The 19,450-nt window shown below is 43.2% G+C and overlaps 1 protein-coding gene across 1 annotated transcript in view; it reads left to right on the top strand.

Annotated features, from left to right (window-relative positions):
- The window catches only part of LOC143803876 (5-hydroxytryptamine receptor 3A-like), a 70,148-nt gene extending 51,070 nt beyond the window's left edge, over positions 1-19,078 (top strand). Inside the window, exons 5-11 of the mRNA XM_077281637.1 lie at positions 3,614-3,819; positions 6,078-6,132; positions 8,456-8,526; positions 11,179-11,339; positions 13,101-13,305; positions 13,436-13,639; positions 18,654-19,078. Of these exons, the coding sequence (XP_077137752.1) occupies positions 3,614-3,819; positions 6,078-6,132; positions 8,456-8,526; positions 11,179-11,339; positions 13,101-13,305; positions 13,436-13,639; positions 18,654-18,817 (1,066 nt within the window). The 3' untranslated portion in view covers positions 18,818-19,078. The remainder of the gene's footprint in view (positions 1-3,613; positions 3,820-6,077; positions 6,133-8,455; positions 8,527-11,178; positions 11,340-13,100; positions 13,306-13,435; positions 13,640-18,653) is intronic.
- The last annotated feature ends 372 nt before the right edge of the window (positions 19,079-19,450 follow it).

The raw sequence follows: 19,450 nt of genomic DNA, 5'->3' as shown, positions 1-19,450 counted from the left end.
TCTGTGATGAAGCCTTGTGCCTTCTTTTCAAGAAAGTTTTCGCCTGCCGAGCGGAATTATGATGTTGGTAATCGGGAGTTGTTGGCTATGAAGTGGGCATTTGAGGAGTGGCGACATTGTCTCGAGGGAGCTAGGCATCGTGTGGTGGTCTTGACTGATCACAAAAATCTGATTTATCTCGAGTCTGCCAAGCGCCTGAATCCTAGACAGGCTCGTTGGTCGTTGTTTTTCTCCCGTTTCGATTTCGTGGTCTCGTACCTGCCTGGTTCGAAGAATGTGAAGGCTGATGCCCTTTCTAGGAGTTTTGTGCCTGACTCTCCGGGAGTTTCAGAGCCGGCTGGTATCCTCAGAGAGGGAGTGATTTTGTCTGCCATTTCCCCAGATTTGCGACGAGTGCTGCAGAAATTTCAGGCTGATAGACCTGACCGTTGCCCACCAGAGAGACTGTTTATCCCAGATAGATGGACCAGCAGAGTTATTTCCGAGGTTCATTCTTCGGTGTTGGCAGGTCATCCTGGGATTTTTGGTACCAGAGATTTGGTGGCTAGGTCCTTCTGGTGGCCTTCCTTGTCGCGGGATGTGCGTTCCTTTGTGCAGTCCTGTGGGATTTGTGCTAGGGCTAAGCCATGCTGTTCTCGTGCCAGCGGTTTGCTTTTGCCTTTGCCTGTCCCGAAGAGGCCTTGGACGCACATTTCCATGGATTTTATTTCAGATCTTCCAGTATCTCAGAGAATGTCTGTCATCTGGGTGGTGTGTGATCGTTTTTCCAAAATGGTCCATTTGGTGCCCTTGCCTAAGTTGCCTTCCTCCTCCGATTTGGTTCATTTATTTTTTCAGAATGTGGTTCGCTTGCACGGCATCCCTGAAAATATTGTGTCTGACAGAGGATCCCAGTTTGTGTCCAGATTTTGGCGGATTTTTTGTGCTAAGATGGGCATTGATTTGTCTTTTTCGTCGGCCTTCCATCCTCAGACGAATGGCCAAACCGAGCGAACTAATCAGACGTTGGAAACTTATTTAAGATGTTTTGTTTCTGCTGATCAGGATGATTGGGTGACTTTTTTGCCATTGGCCGAGTTTGCCCTTAATAATCGGGCTAGTTCTGCTACTTTGGTTTCGCCTTTTTTCTGCAATTCTGGTTTTCATCCTCGTTTTTCCTCGGGTCAGGTTGAGCCTTCTGACTGTCCGGGGGTGGATTCTGTGGTGGATAGGTTGCAGCAGATTTGGAACCATGTGGTGGACAATTTAAAGTTGTCACAGGAGAAGGCTCAGCGCTTTGCCAACCGCCGTCGCGGTGTTGGTCCCCGACTTCGTGTTGGGGATTTGGTATGGCTGTCTTCTCGGTATGTTCATATGAAGGTTTCCTCTCCTAAATTCAAGCCTCGCTTCATCGGTCCTTATAAGATTTTGGAAATCCTTAACCCGGTGTCTTTTCGTTTGGACCTCCCAGCATCGTTTGCCATTCATAATGTGTTCCATAGGTCTTTGTTGCGGAGGTATGTGGTGCCTGTGGTTCCTTCTGTTGAGCCTCCTGCTCCGGTGCTGGTTGAGGGCGAATTGGAGTACGTGGTGGAGAAGATCTTGGATTCTCGTATTTCCAGACGGAGGCTTCAGTATTTAGTTAAGTGGAAGGGCTATGGTCAGGAGGATAATTCCTGGGTTGTCGCCTCTGATGTCCATGCGGCCGATTTGGTTCGTGCCTTCCATGCGGCTCATCCTGATCGCCCTGGGGGTCTTGATGAGGGTTCGGTGACCCCTCCTCAAGGGGGGGGTACTGTTGTGAACTCTATTTCTGGGCTCCCTCTTGTGGTCACAAGTGGTACTGTGTGAGTGCTGTCTTTCTGCAGGTTGTGACTGGCATCAGCTGTCTCGTTATCTGTGGGCTGGTTTTCTATTTAAGCTCACTTGGACTCTCAGTCTATGCCTGCTGTCAATGTATTCAGTGCTATTCTGATTCCTTCTGACTACCTTGCTCCCAGTCTCTTCAAGAGAAGCTAAGTTTCCGTTTTGTTCATTTTTTGATCATCAGTGTTCTATTTGTTTCTTGTCCAGCTTGCTAATATGTGATTTCCCAGCTTGCTGGTAGCTCTAGGGGGCTGAGTTTCTCCCCCCACACCGTTAGTTGGTGTGGGGGTTCTTGAATTCTCAGCGTGGATATTTTGGTAGGGTTTTTTGCTGACCGCACAGTTCGCTATCTGTCTTCTGCTATCTAGTATTAGCGGGCCTCATTTGCTGAATCTGTTTTCATTCCTACCTGTGTCTTTTCTCCTTACCTCACCGTTATTATTTGTTGGGGGCTTCCTATATCTTTGGGGTTATTTCTCTTGAGGCAAGTGAGGTCTTGCTTTCTCTTTAGGGGTAGTCAGTTTCTCAGGCTGTGTCGAGACGTCCAGGATTTTAGGCACGTTCACCGGCTACCTTTAGTGTATTTGGATAGGATCAGGTTTTGCGGTCAGTCCAGTTACCATCTCCCTAGAGCTCGTGTCTATGTTTAGTTACTTAGCTAGTATTTCCTGTGATCCCCAGCCACTGGGATCATAACACACGTGGCTCTGCTCTGTACACCTCGTACACACGTTGCTCCGCTCCGTACACCTCGTACACACACGACTCTGCTCCATACACCTTTCACACTCTGCTCCGATCCCCACACCTCTTACACACATGGCTCCGCTCCGTACACGTCTTACACACACGACTCTGCTCCATACACCTTTCACACGCTGCTCCGATCTGCACACCTCATACACACGTGGTTGTGCTCCATACACCTCGTACACAAGGCTCCGTACATGTCTTACACACACGACTCTGCTCCATACACCTTTCACACGCTGCTCCGCTCCGTACACCTCATACACTCGCGGCTGTGCTCCATACACCTCGTACACACGGTTCCATACAAGACTTACACACACGACTCTGCTCCATACACCTTTCACACGCTGCTCCGATCCATACACCTCATACACACACAGCTATACTATATCCACACTGTAAACACCTCCTGACCTCACACATACGCTTACCCTCGTCCAGCGTCATGACAACCAGCAGAGTCCTGTACATGGTGGTCCTCCCGATCATGTGACCCCCTGACTCCTCCCATCCTGTGACTTCATCACAGGTCCTGTGCGCACAGAGCAGTCAATATGTGGTGTGCTGCTCTGCGGGTGCAGGGACTCAGGGAGCTGACCGGGTGATATTACACACCTCACAACCAGTGCGGGACAACTAATGTCCCGCCCGGGATCGCGGGGCTGACTGTCAAAATCGGGACAGTCTCGCTGGATCCGGGACGGTTGGGAGGTATGCGATCGGTATTTGGTCAGTATTTTACCTCAGTATTTGTAAGCCCAAATCAGGAGTGGAGCAATCAGAGGAAAGTATAATAGAAACATATGCACCACTTCCATATTGTCACCCACTCCTGGTTTTGGCTTACAAATACTGAGGTAAAATACTGAACATGTGCACGAGGCCTTAAGATTACACAACAACAGAGCTTATGGTTATTACAATCTGATTTCTTTAAAAAAAATGGCTTCTTAGCTAATAATTTATTGTTCTTGCATTTCATAATAATTATGCTCCTTGCATATCAATTTTCCAGGATTGAATCTGATGACAATTCCCCAAATATCCCATATTACAGGATAAGCTACAATGGGAAAATTGTGAATGCAATGCCGATGCGGATTGTCGTTAGCTGCAAATTAAACATCTTTACTTTTCCCTTCGACAACCAAACCTGCACATTATCTTTTGGGTATCTTTTTGGTTACATGACTGAAGCAATAGTATACAATGCTGTTTTCTGTACTGGCTAAATAATAAACGGACCAAGTAAGTTATATTGATCAATATATGTGAAAATGTGTAAAAACGATGGCACTTTTTGTTAAAAGTGACGATACTTACCATAGAACATGTACAGTCGTGGCCAAGAATTTGAGACTGACTCAAATTTTGGTTTTCATAATTTGCCGCTTCAGCATTTTTTTATGTTTTATTCAGATATTCCTACGGTTCCTGGAGTACATGTCAGCATGTCATAAGTTTTTACACTTTTATTGACAAGTATATCAAGTTTATACAAAGACTTGATACTTCCAGTGTTGACCCCTTTTTTCCCGAAGACTTCTTGCCTTTGGTTGACAGCTGGATATCGGTTTCTGGGCCAATTCCTGACTGATGACCGCCCATTCTTAACTAATCAGTGCTTGAACCTTATCACAATTTCTGTGATTTTTTTTGGTCCAACTGCTTTTGGGGATTAACCAGTGTTTCTCAATGGGATTGAGATCTGTGGAGTTTTCTTGCCATGGTCGAAATTTCAGTGCTCCCAGAGCCACTTATTTATCACTTTTGTCTTGTGACCTGGTCTCCATCATGCTGTAAATTCATTGTCCATCACCAAATTGCTCCTGGATAATTGTGACGAGTTTCTCTTGGAGGATGGTTAGATCCTATTCTTTGTCCATGGCAGTGTTCTTAGGCAAAACTGTGAGTGAAAAGCCAACACACATGAATGGTTTCAAGATGCTTAACAGTTGGCATGACACAGGACGCATGGTAGCCCTCACCTTTTATTCTCCAGTAATTCATTTTTCCAAATTTCCCCAACAGTCTGGAGCGGGCTTCATTAGAAAAAATAACTTTATCCTAGTCTTCTGCAGTCTAATCCCTGTAATTCTTGTAAAGTTTTTTCTCCGATATCTAAAAAAATGTGCCAAGATAACTAATATATGAAAACTCACTCCAGGGGTGGGGACTGGAGTAGAGGTGCTCTAAATTTCATAAATCTGTTTAAAACATTGGAAAAAGACATATTGATGTTAAAATAAAAATACTAAATTGTCATAATTCAAAAAGTCACAAATTGAGAGGTATTCCCACCGAAAAACTGTCATAAATGCACTAATGAATCGGGCCCTAAGTCAGTGGTGTATCATTAATGGCAGTAGGCCACGCAGCTGCTAAAGGGCCATGAGCCAAGGACTGGCACCGGACTCCCTTATCCTCTGCGCATCATCGCAAGTTCAACTGTATCAGTATCCTGGATGCAGATATAGTTGAAAGCAATGATGGAGAAGGGAGCTTCAGCTGGCACTCCCTCTCACATTATTTCCCCTGTGCATCTGATGTCTCAGCGCTGCAGGCACGATGACGTTACTACATGGTGCCCAGTGTGTTGAGATGTGGGGGCTCTTCAGAACTTTTGCTGCAGAGACCAGAGCAGTGGGGGAACAAGGAGGAGAGGTGCGTATTGTAATTTATTTTTTATTTAAATCAATGAGTAAATTGTGGTGGCCATAATACTGTATAGAGGACTATGGGATGTGCATTATACTGTATGAACTATGGGGTGCTTTCACTGTATAGAGGACTATGTGGAGTGCATTAAACTGTATGGACTATCGGGTACATTATATTGTATGGAGGACTGGGGGCGGTGCACTATAATGTATGGAGGACCATAGGGAGTGCATTATACTGTATGGAGGACTATGTGGAGCGCATTATAATATATAGACGGCTATGTGGTAGCTTTTATACTTTATGGGGGCTAGGTGGGGACCATTACACTGTATGCAAGCAATTATACAATGTGAAGGTTTGCGTGAGGTCCATTATACTGTGTGGAGTTAGGGGATCATACTGCATTGGGGTCACCCACCATACTTTGCTGGGGGAGTTGAGGTGGGGTACAGTAGGGGCATCATACTGGTGTGTGCAGGGTACTATGGAGGAATTCACTGTGGTGTTATCATTCAGTGCTTGCGGAGCACTTCTATGACCCCACAAAAATTTTTTGTTGTTGTTTGGGGGGCCCAATTAGAACATTTGCTTTTGGGCCACATGATTGCTATGTACACCCATGCCCAGAGTCTTTGTAAAAACTATGTACTTGTCGATAAATGTTTTAAAAAGTTTAGATCTAAAATTAATGAAGTTTATTCAGTGTTGGTATGGGGTACCCAGGGCCCACATTTAGAATTATGATATGTGCATGTATTAGATTATAAGAAACTATGCACAGCCCTGTATTTTGACCATATCATCATTTTATGCAGATTGTCCAACTCTGGGCTGTACAACCTTGAATGCTTATTGGATGAAGCTGATCTGGTGATGCGTATTTGTGTATTGAGATAGGTGCAGTCTCAGTCTTATTAAGGTGTGCGGAATAATTAGGCAGCTTGTCGTATTCTTGCAAAATCGACCAAAAAAATTTAACTGACTCTGAAAAATTAAAAATTGTTAAGTCTTACAGAGGGAGGCAGAACTTTTGAAATTGCTAAGATATTGGAGCAAGGTCACAGAACCATTAGAAGTTTTGTTGCAAAGAGTCTACAGCAGTGGTCCCCAACCTTTCTGACCTTGAGAGCCACATTCAGCTCTTCAAGAGGGTCGCAAGCCACATCCAGCTCCTGTACCCCCCCGCCCCCCCACAGTAGTGGTGACCAAAGCCCCCATTACGGGTATAATTATAACCAAAGATTTTCCACACAAATCACCCCGAAGCAGTATACCAAGATCCAGGATTTCCCACCACACCCCACCACATTCAGCATTCTTCCATCACGCACTCCCAACACAGTCACATCCATCTTCAAGCACCTCCTCTGACCGGTAGTAACATCCTGTCTCCAGTGTACCATACTTAAATTATCTCTAAACCCCCAAGACCAAAAGAATTGTACCCAAATATGCTCTTCTGTGCAGGGCTACTCACAAACTTCACTATTTTGAGATGTGCTTTTAATACCAGTGTACTATACTGGAGCCTATGCACCAAGCTGGCAGACAGCCTTGAGCCACAGTTCATGGGACCGCGAGCCATATATAACTCCCGAGCTACAGGTTGGGGATCCCTGGTCTACGGGGTCGCAAAATACGTGTTGCAAAAAAAGACGCACATTAACTGCCAAAGGTTTGAGAAGAATCAAACGTGACCAGGACTCCATTATCCTCCAGTGCAGTCATATTCCAGAACTGCAACCTCCCTGCAGGCCCAGAAGTACAAGGTACTCAGTGCTCAGAGACATGGGTGAGATAAGGAAGGCTGAAACCCGACCACCACTGAGCATAGAAGTGGAGACATTAAGACTGCACCAAGAAGTATCTGAAGATGTATTTTTCAAAGGTTTTTTGGACTGATGAGGTGAGTGACTCTTGACAAATGAACCAGAATGATGGGCCCATGGCTGGATCAGTAATGGGCACATATCTTCACTTGTACTCAGATTCCACTAAGTTAAAGGTGGCCACTGTTATGGGCTGGTATTACTAAAGAGGAGCTAGTTGAACCTTATTGGGTTGAAGGTGGACTCAAAATCAACTTCCAAACCTAATGTCAGTTTTTAGAAGAAACTTTCTTCAAGCAGTAGTAAAGGAAAAAGTCTGCATCTTACAAAAACAAACCATGATGTTTATGCAGGACAATGCTCCATTGCAGCATCAAAGTCTCCACTGCTCGGCTGCCTGTAAAGTCCTTAAAGATGAGAGAATAATTACATGACTCCTTCCTCACTTGACCTAAATCCTGATGAAAACTTGTGGGCCCTTCTTCAAAGGGAGATATATGGTGAAGGAAAGCAGTCAGCTCTCTGATCAGTGTCTGGGAGACTGTGGTTGGTGCTGCCCTAAAAGTTGATCATCAGCAGATTAAGAAACTGACAGACTCCATGAATGGACGGTGTGGGAGTAATATTGAAAAGAAGGAGGGCTATAGTGGTCACTGATGTTTTTTTTAAATGTCATATATACATTTATAAATGTTATAAATCCATTTTAGGGGCTGAGGTGCCATCATATTATATACAGTAGGGCTGAGGACCATCATACATATCATATGTATATGCAGTTGGAACATCATACTATATATAGGGCTCCACGGAAGACACAAAGCAATATTTAAGTAGATATGGGGGCCATAATACTATATATAGGGTGTTAGGGGTTCATAATGCTGTATTAGATGCTGTGGGGGGCATAATGCAGTGTATAAGGGGCTGTTGGTGGCATGATACAGGATATAGGGAGCCATGAGGGCCATAATACGGTTTATAAGGTGCTGTGGGGGGCAATTAGGGCATTATTTGTGCTAAATGGGGCATTTTTAGTTTTGATTGGGCCTCTCAGAGGGGCATTATTACTTTTTTGGAGCATTGTTACTTTAAGGGGACACTTGCTTGAATGGGCACCTAAGCTATTCTAAACTTCATAGGAGCATATTGGGCATTAATACTCTCTGGGATGCCCAATGGGGGCAATATCTTCTATCCTTTTATCAGGCACACAGTCTTTAGCATTTTGGGGAGGATGTAATCATAGCAATGCAGTAAGGGGAGCTTGTGCAGGTTGGGAATAGCTGGGGATGGGGCTGGAAATGTGAGAAGTCACATGTGTCTTTATTGTAATCTCTGCAGACGAGTCCTGGCTGGAGAAGTTGTCATGTTGGTCTGAGTAAGATGGAAAAGACGGAAAAAGTGAAAGACTGCATCCCAAAGAAAGTCAGCTGTAAGTCACCAAATATAACTGTACTGTAATCACTTCTGTTCTGCAGAACTGATATCTACCACTATACGGCCACTGTATGGTGGTAATATCAGCCTTTTTGATAATGTTTTTAATTTTTTTTTTTATTTAGTAAGGGCCTGTGCACACACTACAGATTTGCTGCGTTTTTGGTTCGTTTTAGCCATGCAGATTTGTTAGTAAAACCTGAAGAAATCCTGATGCCCGCAAAGTGAGTGAGAAACCTGAAGTGTCATGCACACGTTGCTTATGTGTGATTTGCAGATTTGGTGCAGAAAATAATCTGCAGCATGAAAATTCTCTGTGCTTTTTGCCAGCATTTTTCACCATTGACTTCAATCAAATCAATGAAAAACATTGGCAAAATGCACCAAAAACTTGCATTTTTCCAGCCAAAAGATGCAGAAATGTCTGCGTCCATTTACTCAATATGTGCACATAGTCTAAACGTTAGATGTAGTTCAGTAATGATGTAGTGGAAGGTGTATTGTGATATTATTGTGATATTATTTGCACAGTGTGTTTTTTATGCAAAAGTACTGGTCATATTATATAATATGTATTGTGCATTGTGTAGTGGTGATGGTAGTGGATATTGTGTAGAGGTATTAGTTTGGTCCTATATAGTAGTGATATTGATAATTGTGGAGACACAGCATTGTATCTTAATTAACCAGACGTCTATTTTTAGCAAACCAAGAAGAGTAGACTGTTATCTGTATGCTGACCTTTGAATTTATGTGTTGGTCAAGAAAACAGACTTTTGTTTGTGTAAGCCTGTAATATTGACATTTAATATAACATATTATACTCTTATCCTTGATGACTAGTGACATTTACTGTTATGCTAGTAATTATGCATTGTTTAGTGACTTCGAAAACAGAGGAGGAAAAACTACGCAAATAGATTAAATACTCAAGTAATGCTACTTAATCTCATCTTCATTCTTAAGGTACCTTCACACTAAACGATAACGATAGCGATCCGTGACGTTGCAGCGTCCTGGATAGTGATCTCGTTGTGTTTGACACGCAGCAGCGATCAGGATCCCGCTGTGAGATCGCTGGTCGTTGCTGAAAGTCCAGAACTTTATTTCGTCGCTGGATCTCCCGCTGACATCGCTGAATCGGTGTGTGTGACACTGATCCAGCGATGTCTTCACTGGTAACCAGGGTAAACATCGGGTTACTAAGCGCAGGGCCGCGCTTAGTAACCCGATGTTTACCCTGGTTACCATTGTAAAAGTAAAAAAAAAAAACACATACTCACATTCCGGTGCCCGGCGTCCGCTTCCCTGCACTCCTCCTGCATCCTGTGTAAGTGCCGGCCGTAAAGCAGAGCGGTGACGTCACCGCTCTGCTCTGTGGGAGATGCCGGAGATGTTCGGCGCTGACACAGGATGCAGGAGGAGTGCAGGGAAGCGGACGCCGGGCACCGGAATGTGAGTATGTGCTTTTTTTTTTACTTTTACAATGGTAACCAGGGTAAACATCGGGTTACTAAGCGCGGCACTGCACTTAGTAACCCGATGTTTACCCTGGTTACCAGGGGACTTCGGCATCGTTGGTCGCTGGAGAGCTGTCTGTGTGACAGCTCTCCAGCGACCACACAACGACTAAACAGCGACGCTGCAGCGATCGGCATCGTTGTCTGTATCGCTGCAGCGTCGCTTAGTGTGAAGGTACCTTTACCCTTTATGTCAATACTGAATGAAGGACACTTGTTAAGAATAAAAATAGGTTACATGCCTCTATAGAGAGACAGAGAGACTGCAAGAGATTCTGCCAAAACATCTAAACATCCAGGGGACCCTACAGGACTCCTGCCAATATATCATGGCTCCATCACGAGGGGCACGGATCTACCATTCTACAGGAAATAACCTAGGGGACCTCGGCCCCGGTTGGAAGAATACAGATCTGTCCATTGACCATCACTAAACAATGGATACATTTGGAGAAAGACAAGATTGCGACCCGCTGGTCGCCTGGCTCCATGGAGATGTTCGGAGAATCCAGGTTGTGACCCTCGGGTCAACTGGCCTTGTACCTCAATGGACTGTCATCTTCCTAAGCATGTTGTTACCTCCTCTCTGTGTGTATGTGCCACAGGTGGGGTAGTCAACCCTGGGAGCTCTGAAGTAACAGCTGCCATTATCCCGGTGACTCAGCAGAAGGGTGAGACTCTGTAATGTGCACCATCTTGGGGTATTTTGCCGGGACAGTTCTACATGTTATCTGCCTGTTTTGTGGTTAAATAAAGTATTTCCACACTGTTTTACCCTCACCCTGTGTTGTCTGAGTAGCGCTATACCCACGTTAAATGGAGAGCGGAAGATTGGCGGGATGATCCCTGGTCCATGCAGTTTCGGCTAGCGAACCTAGGCGTCCGCCGACTCCTATGTGTCTCCACACTAATATTGATCTATGTATAGTGTGTCTTAGTGTTAGCAGTGGTAATACAATAACTTTATATGCCTAGATCATGTATACATATGGGAGGGGGATCGTATGAGGACCCATGTACTTTGGAGCTTGAGCCCCAGATTTTTTAGGACCCTAGTAACACGCCTGTGGAACTATGTTAAATAGTTTAAAGATTTGTAAAAATGTCAACCCTCTTTTATGTTACAGTTTCAGATATCTTCAAGTTGCCAAAAAGTAAATCCTCTGTGGTCAACAAAAACGCCTGGGATGTTTTTACCAGCAAAGGTGACTGGGTTCTCGAAGCTGTGACGGTCCAAGAAAAGTCGTTTGTGACCGAGGGAGAAGAATATAACCAAGTCATTTACAGTGTAGGAAATTATACATCTGTTAGCTTTTGCTGAAAGAGCTCTCTGATGATGATTCTCTATCTCTGGACATAACTATTTTGGATCTGGTTTATCTACATGTATTGTGGTGCTTGAAAGTTTGTGAACAATTAAGAGTATTCTGTATTTCTGGATAAATTTGATTGAAAACTACATCAGATTTTCATAGAAGCCCTAAAAGTACATGAAGAAAAATGAGTCAAAATTATATTTTTTCATTTTTTATTGGGGAAAATCATGCATTGTCAAACTTCTGTAAGTGTCAAAACTATGTGAAACTTTAGGATAAATTGTAAGGTGAATTGAAGGCTAGTGTTATCATTTAATGGAAAGACAATCAGTGTGAGTGTGTGACCTGTTTTGTTTAAATAACAGGGATCTATGAAAATTTGATCTTCACAACACATTTGTGAAAGTGTATCATGTCACAAACAAAAGAGGTTTCTGAGGACCACAGAAGAAAAATTATTTCTGCTCATAAGGCTGGGAAAGATTACAAGCCAGTCTCTAAAAAGAGTCTGGACTCTATCAATCCGTAATCAGATTATGTACAAATGGAGGAAATTTGTGAACATTATTGCCCTCCTCAGGAATATTTGACCAATGAAGATCACTCAAAAAGCTAGGAATATAATAGTCTGTGAGGTCACAAAGGAACCCAAGGTAATCTCTAGTCAACTAAAGGCCTCTCTCATATTAGCTAATGGTAATATTCATAAGTCCACTATCAGAAGAACACTGAACAACAATGGTGAGCATGGCAAGAATGCAAGGAGAAAGTTATTGCTCTCCAAAATGACCTTTACATCTTTTTTCTCTTTGGGATATTCAAATAATTTTTTCCTCTTGTTTTTTTCTACAGCTACATTTTTATGTACATTTTTGTATTTTTTTTCCAATAACGGCAAAAAATGTAAAGCAGAAAAACTTGTTTATTTTTCACATTTTTTTATGTACACAAGAGACTACTAAAATATATTTTAAAACGTGTTCGCCATTCTGTACCAATTATTTTCATATATTGGAATTTGGACTGGCAATTAGTTTCTTAATTTTGTTTTCTTTATTTCTCCAATTTCTTATGAACCTTTTTTTTTTACTTTTATTTCACACATTGTGGCCCCCATTAGGTCATAAAAGACCTTTAGGGGGATTTAAAAATGTATGGTAAATACATATTTATTATCACATTTATGCCAGCCCCTACTATATTGGAAATTTATCCTCCTGCTTGCACAGCAAAGCTGATCGGAGTCTGCTAAGGTCCAGCAACTACTGATCCTTCCTGGCACCTGGCGATCACATGATTGCTAGAACAGGGGGAGGAAATACTGTGAGTGTTTCCAAAAATATATAAACATTGCTCATTAACTGCAGTCCATACCCTACTCAGGAAGGCAGAGTTGGTTATAAACCACTCCTGCCTTCTTTATAAGGAGTCTGGCTGTTTCTGACTGTGGGATCCCCAATTCTGATTTGGAATGATCTGACTCTGCAATGATGTTCCTAAATGTCACTTCAGAGTAATATGGAGACGGGCCTGAAGTTTTAAGTCGTTGGGTGGCCTGGGAGCAATTAATCTATTTCATGCTAGAATGCCTTAATTTAGCTCTAGAAATAGATGTGGCTAATGATAATTATTTTATTTTTTTTCAATTTCCATTTAATGTTGTATGAATAATACAAAGGGCGTTTAACTTGTAGGATTCATTGTAAGTGCTAATAGATGTTTTCTTTCTCTAGATTTATATTAGTAGAACTCCTATGATTTATATACTCAACCTCATCATCCCAGCATGCTTCCTGGTGTTCCTGGACATCGTCAGTATGTTCATCCAGAGTTTCTCCGAAAGGCTTGGTTTTAAAATTACCATTGTTTTGGGGTTTTCTGTACTTCTGCTGATTCTGAACGACATGTTACCCAGTTCTGATAATACTCCTATGTTAGGTATGTTCCTACAAGAACCATTATAGTTTGAAAATTTCAAATATTGTAATGCTTAAGTTATATCACAGATTTTAAAGTTTTGTTTTGTAAATTAATAATTCTTCTGTTTTTGTAATCCTAATCATTTTAGGTATTTTCTGTTGTATTTGTATGGCCATGATGGCTCTCAGCATCCTGGGAACTATTACTACCTTATACATGCTGGAGAAGTCCAACTCCAGTGCAATTCTCCCCCTTTGGATAAAGAAAGTTGTCTTTACATATTTGGCACAAATATTATGCTTTAAGAAAACCATTAGAGCTGAACTTGTCACATTAGTCACCGTAGATAATGGTGAGTGTGAAAAAAAGGGAAATAGTATTTAAGAAGAAAAAAAATCATGGGTTCATTATAGCTCTTTTTATCATTTTACAGAAAATAAGAATTTTGAAAAAGAAATGTATATACAAGAAGTTAAACTCCTGAAAAAACTTTTGTCACAAATTTTTAACCCCTTCCCGACCCATGACGCCACGTAGGCGTCATGAAAACCCGTGCCAATCCGACCCATGACGCCTATGTGGCGTCATGGAATGATCGCGTCGCTGCAGAGCGGGTGAAAGGGTTAACTCCAATTTCACCCGTTCTGCAGAGACAGGGGGAGTGGTACTTCAGCCCAGGGGGGGTGGCTTCACCCCCCCGTGGCTACGATCGCTCTGATTGGCTGTTGAAAGTGAAACTGCCAATCAGAGCGATTTGTAATATTTCACCTAAAAAACTGGTGAAATATTACAATCCAGCCATGGCCGATGCTGCAATATCATCGGCCATGGCTGGAAAACCTGAAGTGACCCCCCCCACCCCACCGATCGCCCCCCCAGTGCTCCGTTATGGGGTCCGGTCCCCTCCGTCCTGTGCTCCGCTCCCCCATCCTCCTGCCCGCTCCCCCCTGCTGCTATGTCACCCCCCGTGCTCCGACGCCCCCCCGTGCCCCGATCTCCCCCCCTTATACTTACCGAGGCTCCCAGTGCCCGTCCGCCTCCTCCATGGGCGCCGCCATCTTCCAAAATGGCGGGCGCATGCTCAGTGCGCCCGCCTAATCTGCCGGCCGGCAGATTCATTACAAAGTACATTTTGATTGCTGTGGTAGGTTCTATCACAGCGATCAAAATAAAAAAAATAATAAATAAACCCCCCCCTTTATCACCCCCATAGGTAGGGACAATAATAAAATAAAGAAAATATATTTTTTTTCTTTTTCCACTAGGGTTAGGGTTAGAACTAGGGTTAGAACTAGGGTTAGAACTAGGGTTAGAACTAGGGGTAGGGTTAGGGGTAGGGTTAGGGTTACGGGTAGGGTTAGGGTTAGGGGTAGGGTTAGGGTTATGGCATGTGCACACAGTGCGGATTTGGCTGCGGATCCGCAGCGGATTGGCCGCGGATCCGCAGCGGATTGGCCGCGGATCTGCAGCGGATTGGCCGCGGATCCGCAGCGGATTGGCCGCGGATCCGCAGCGGATTGGCCGCTGCGAATTCGTAGCAGTTTTCCATCAGGTTTACAGTACCATGTACACCTATGGAAAACCAAATCCGCTGTGCCCATGGTGCGGAAAATGGAAAATTCCGTGCAGAAACGCTGCGTTGTATTTTCCGCAGCATGTCAATTCTTTGTGCGGATTCCGCAGCGTTTTACACCTGTTCCTCAATAGGAATCCGCAGGTGAAATCCGCACAAAAAAACACTGGAAATCTGCTGTAAATCCGCAGGTAAAACGCAGTGCCTTTTACCTGCAGATTTTTCAAAAATCGTGCGGAAAAATCTCACACGAATCCGCAACGTGGGCACATAGCCTTAGGGTTAGGGTTGGAATTAGAGTTAGGGTTGGAATTAGGGCTAGGGTTGGAAATAGGGTTAAGATTAGGCTTGTGGTTAGGGTTACGGATAGGGTTAGGGGTGCGTTGGGGTTACAGTTGTGGTTAGGGTTGGGATTAGGGTTAGGGTTGGGATTAGGGTTAGGATTAGGGTTGGAATTAGGGTTACGGGTGTGTTGCGGTTAGGGTTGTGGTTAGGGGTGTGTTGGGGTTAGGGTTGTGATTAGGGTTATGGCTACAGTTGGGATTAGGATTAGGGGTGTGTTGGGGTTAGTGTTGAAGTTAGAATTGAGGGGTTTCCACTGTTTAGGCACATCAGGGGTCTCCAAACGCAACATGGCGCCACCATTGATTCCAGCCAATCTTGCGTTCAAAAAGTCAAATGGTGCTCCCTCCCTTCCAAGCCCCGACGTGCGCCCAAACAGTGGTTTACCCCCACATTTGGGGTACCAGCGTACTCAGGACAAACTGGGCAACAACTGTTGGGGTCCAATTTCTCCTGTTACCCTTGCAAAAATAAAAAATTACTTGCTAAAACATAATTTTTGAGGAAAGAACAATTATTTTTTATTTTCACGACTCTGCGTTATAAACTTCTGTGAAGCACTTGGGGGTTGAAAGTGGTCACCACACATCTAGATAAGTTCCTTCGGGGGTCTAGTTTCCAAAATGGGGTCACTTGTGGGGTGTTTCTACTGTTTAGGCACATCAGGGGCTCTGCAAATGCAACGTGATGCCCGCAGACCATTCCATCAAAGTCTGCATTTCAAATGTCACTACTTCCCTTCCGAGCCCTGACGTGTGCCCAAACAGTGGTTTACCCCCACATATGGGGTACCAGCACACTCACAACAAACTGGGCAACAAATATTGGGGCCCAATTTCTCCTGTTACCCTTGTGAAAATAAAAAATTGCTTGCTAAAACATCTTTTTTGAGGAAAGAAAAATGATTTTTTATTTTCACGGCTCTGCGTTGTAAACTTCTGTGAAGCACTTGGGGGTTGAACGTGCTCATCACACATCTAGATAAGTTCCTTGGGGGGGTCTAGTTTCCAAAATGGGGTCACTTGTGGGGTGTTTCTACTGTTTAGGCACATCAGGGGCTCTGCAAATGCAATGTGACGCCCGCAGACCATTCCATCAAAGTCTGCATTTCAAATGTCACTACTTCCCTTCCGAGCCCTGACGTGTGCCCAAACAGTGGTTTACCCCCACATATGGGGTACCAGCACACTCACAACAAACTGGGCAACAAATATTGGGGCCCAATTTCTCCTGTTACCCTTGTGAAAATAAAAAATTGCTTGCTAAAACATCTTTTTTGAGGAAAGAAAAATGATTTTTTATTTTCATGGCTCTGCGTTATAAACTTCTGTGAAGCACTTGGGGGTTCAAAGTGCTCACCACACATCTAGGTTAGTTCCTTGGGAGGTCTAGTTCCCAAAATGGGGTCACTTGTGCGGGAGCTCCAATGTTTAGGCACACAGGGGCTCTCCAAACGCGACATGGTGTCCGCTAATGATTGGAGCTAATTTTCCATTCAAAAAGCCAAATGGCGTGCCTTCCCTTCCGAGCCCTGCCGTGCGCCCAAACAGTGGTTTACCCCCACATATGGGGTATCATCGTACTCAGGACAAACTGGACAACAACATTTGGGGTCCAATTTCTCCTATTACCCTTGGGAAAATAAAAAATTCTGGGCTAAAATCATTTTTGAGGAAAGAAAAATTATTTTTTATTTTCACGGCTCTGCGTTATAAACTTCTGTGAAGCACCTGGGGTTTATAAGTGCTCACTATGCATCTAGATAAGTTCCTTGGGGGGTCTAGTTTCCAAAATGGGGTCACTTGTAGGGGATCTCCAATGTTTAGGCACACAGGGGCTCTCCAAACGCGACATGGTGTCCGCTAACGATTGGAGCTAATTTTCCATTCAAAAAGTCAAATGGCACGCCTCCCCTTCCGAGCCTTGCAGTGCACCCAAACAGTGGTTTACCCCCACATATGAGGTATCGGCGTACTCAGGAGAAATTGCGCAACAAATTTTAAGATCCATTTTATCCTGTTGCCCATGTGAAAATGAAAGAATTGAGGCTAAAAGAAATTTTGTGTGAAAAAAAAGTACTTTTTCATTTTTGCGGATCAATTTGTGAAGCACCTGGGGGTTTAAAGTGCTCACTATGCCTCTAGATAAGTTCCTTGGGGGGTCTAGTTTCCAAAATGGGGTCACTTGTGGAGGAGCTCCAATGTTTAGGCACACAGGGGCTTTCCAAACGCGACATGGTGTCCGCTAACGATGGAGATAATTTTTCATTCAAAAAGTCAAATGGCGCTCCTTCCCTTCCGAGCCTTACCATGTGCCCAAACAGTGGTTTACCCCAACATGTGAGGTATCGGTGTACTCAGGAGAAATTGCCCAACAAAATTTAGGATCCATTTTATCCTGTTGCCTATGTGAAAATGAAAAAATTGAGGCTAAAATAATTTTTTTGTGAAAAAAAAGTACTTTTTCATTTTTACGGATCAATTTGTGAAGCACCTGGGGGTTTAAAGTGCTCACTATGCTTCTAGATAAGTTCCTTGGGGGGTCTAGTTTCCAAAATGCGGTCACTTGTGGGGGAGCTCCAATGTTTAGGCACACGGGGGCTCTCCAAACGCGACATGGTGTCCGCTAAAGATTTGAACCAATTTTTCATTCAAAAAGTCAAATGGCGCTCCTTCCCTTCCGAGCCCTGCCGTGCGCCCAAACAGTGGTTTACCCCCACATATGAGGTATCGGCGTACTCAGGACAAATTGTACAACAACGTCCGTGGTCCAGTTTCTCCTTTTACCCTTGGGAAAATAAAAAAATTGTTGCTAAAAGATCATTTTTGTGACTAAAAAGTTAAATGTTCATTTTTTACTTCCATGTTGCTTCTGCTGCTGTGAAACACCTGAAAGGTTAAAAAACTTCTTGAATGTGGTTTTGAGCACCTTGAGGGGTGCAGTTTTTAGAATGGTGTCACTTTTGGGTATTTTCAGCCATATAGAACCCTCAAAATGACTTCAAATGTGAGGTGGTCCCTAAAAAAAATGGTTTTGTAAATTTTGTTGTAAAAATGAGAAATCACTGGTCAAATTTTAACCCTTATAACTTCCTAGCAAAAAAAAATTTGTTTCCAAAATTGTGCTGATGTAAAGTAGACATGTGGGAAACGTTATTTATTTACTATTTTGTGTCACATAACTCTCTGGTTTAACAGAATAAAAATTCAAAATGTGAAAATTGCGAAATTTTCAAAATTTTCGCCAAATTTCCATTTTTTTCACAAATAAACTCAGAAATTATCAACCTAAATTTACCACTAACATGAAGCCCAATATGTCACGAAAAAACAATCTCAGAATCGCTAGGATCCGTTGAAGCGTTCCTGAGTTATTACCTCATAAAGGGACACTGGTCAGAATTGCAAAAAACGGCAAGGTCATTAAGGCCAAAATAGGCTGGGTCATGAAGGGGTTAAAATTCGTGATGAATTGAATTTTGCTAAGAAAGAAAAAGAAGCCAAATCAGAATGGATGATATTAGCACAGATTGTGGATCGACTAGTCCTTGTCTTGTATCTCATTACTGTGTCATTGGTCTTCACAATAATGATCTGTGTGTGGACCTTATGGTGAATGTATGTACAGATTCAATTGCCCAGACCAAGAACATCATGGGATCTCTGATTCCGTCAGCTCAGTTCATTAAACATATGGATAGGAATGCCTAGCCATAAAATGGTGTAAAAATGCACCCAAAACGCATTAATGTGAAGCTGATCTATGTAAGAAAGTCTCATACAATATGTAAGCTACATTATATTGGGAGGAATTATGCTAACGTGAACCTGACAGGTCCCACATGCCCCCTGAACCACCATCAGTTGTATCTTCATATCTAAATTCCCTGCCTAACAGTCCCTTTATTTAGTTGGACACAAACAGATCTTTAACCCTTTAGTGACGGAGCCCATTTTGACCTTAATGACCACACCAAATGTTACAATTATGCCCACTTTATGTCATAATAACTCTGTAACGCTTCAATGGATCCCACTGATTCTGAGATTGTTTTTTCATGACATATGGTACTTTTTGATAGTGGGATAGGCGCGAAACGGCTGTTGTCTTCCTTCACTTCCCTGCACCCCCACCACATGGAATAAAGGACATTAACCTTTTTAAAGAAGCAATGGTGAGTGCTGTTTTCACTTTCTCAATATTGAATGCACTTGGTCTTCAACACATTTTTCATGTACCACCTAGCTC

This window comes from Ranitomeya variabilis, chromosome 2 (genome assembly GCF_051348905.1).
Source record: "Ranitomeya variabilis isolate aRanVar5 chromosome 2, aRanVar5.hap1, whole genome shotgun sequence".
NCBI classification, from domain to species: Eukaryota; Metazoa; Chordata; class Amphibia; order Anura; family Dendrobatidae; genus Ranitomeya; species Ranitomeya variabilis.
The sequence above is the reverse complement of the archived record's forward strand: the minus strand, read 5'-3'. Positions and strand labels throughout refer to the sequence as shown.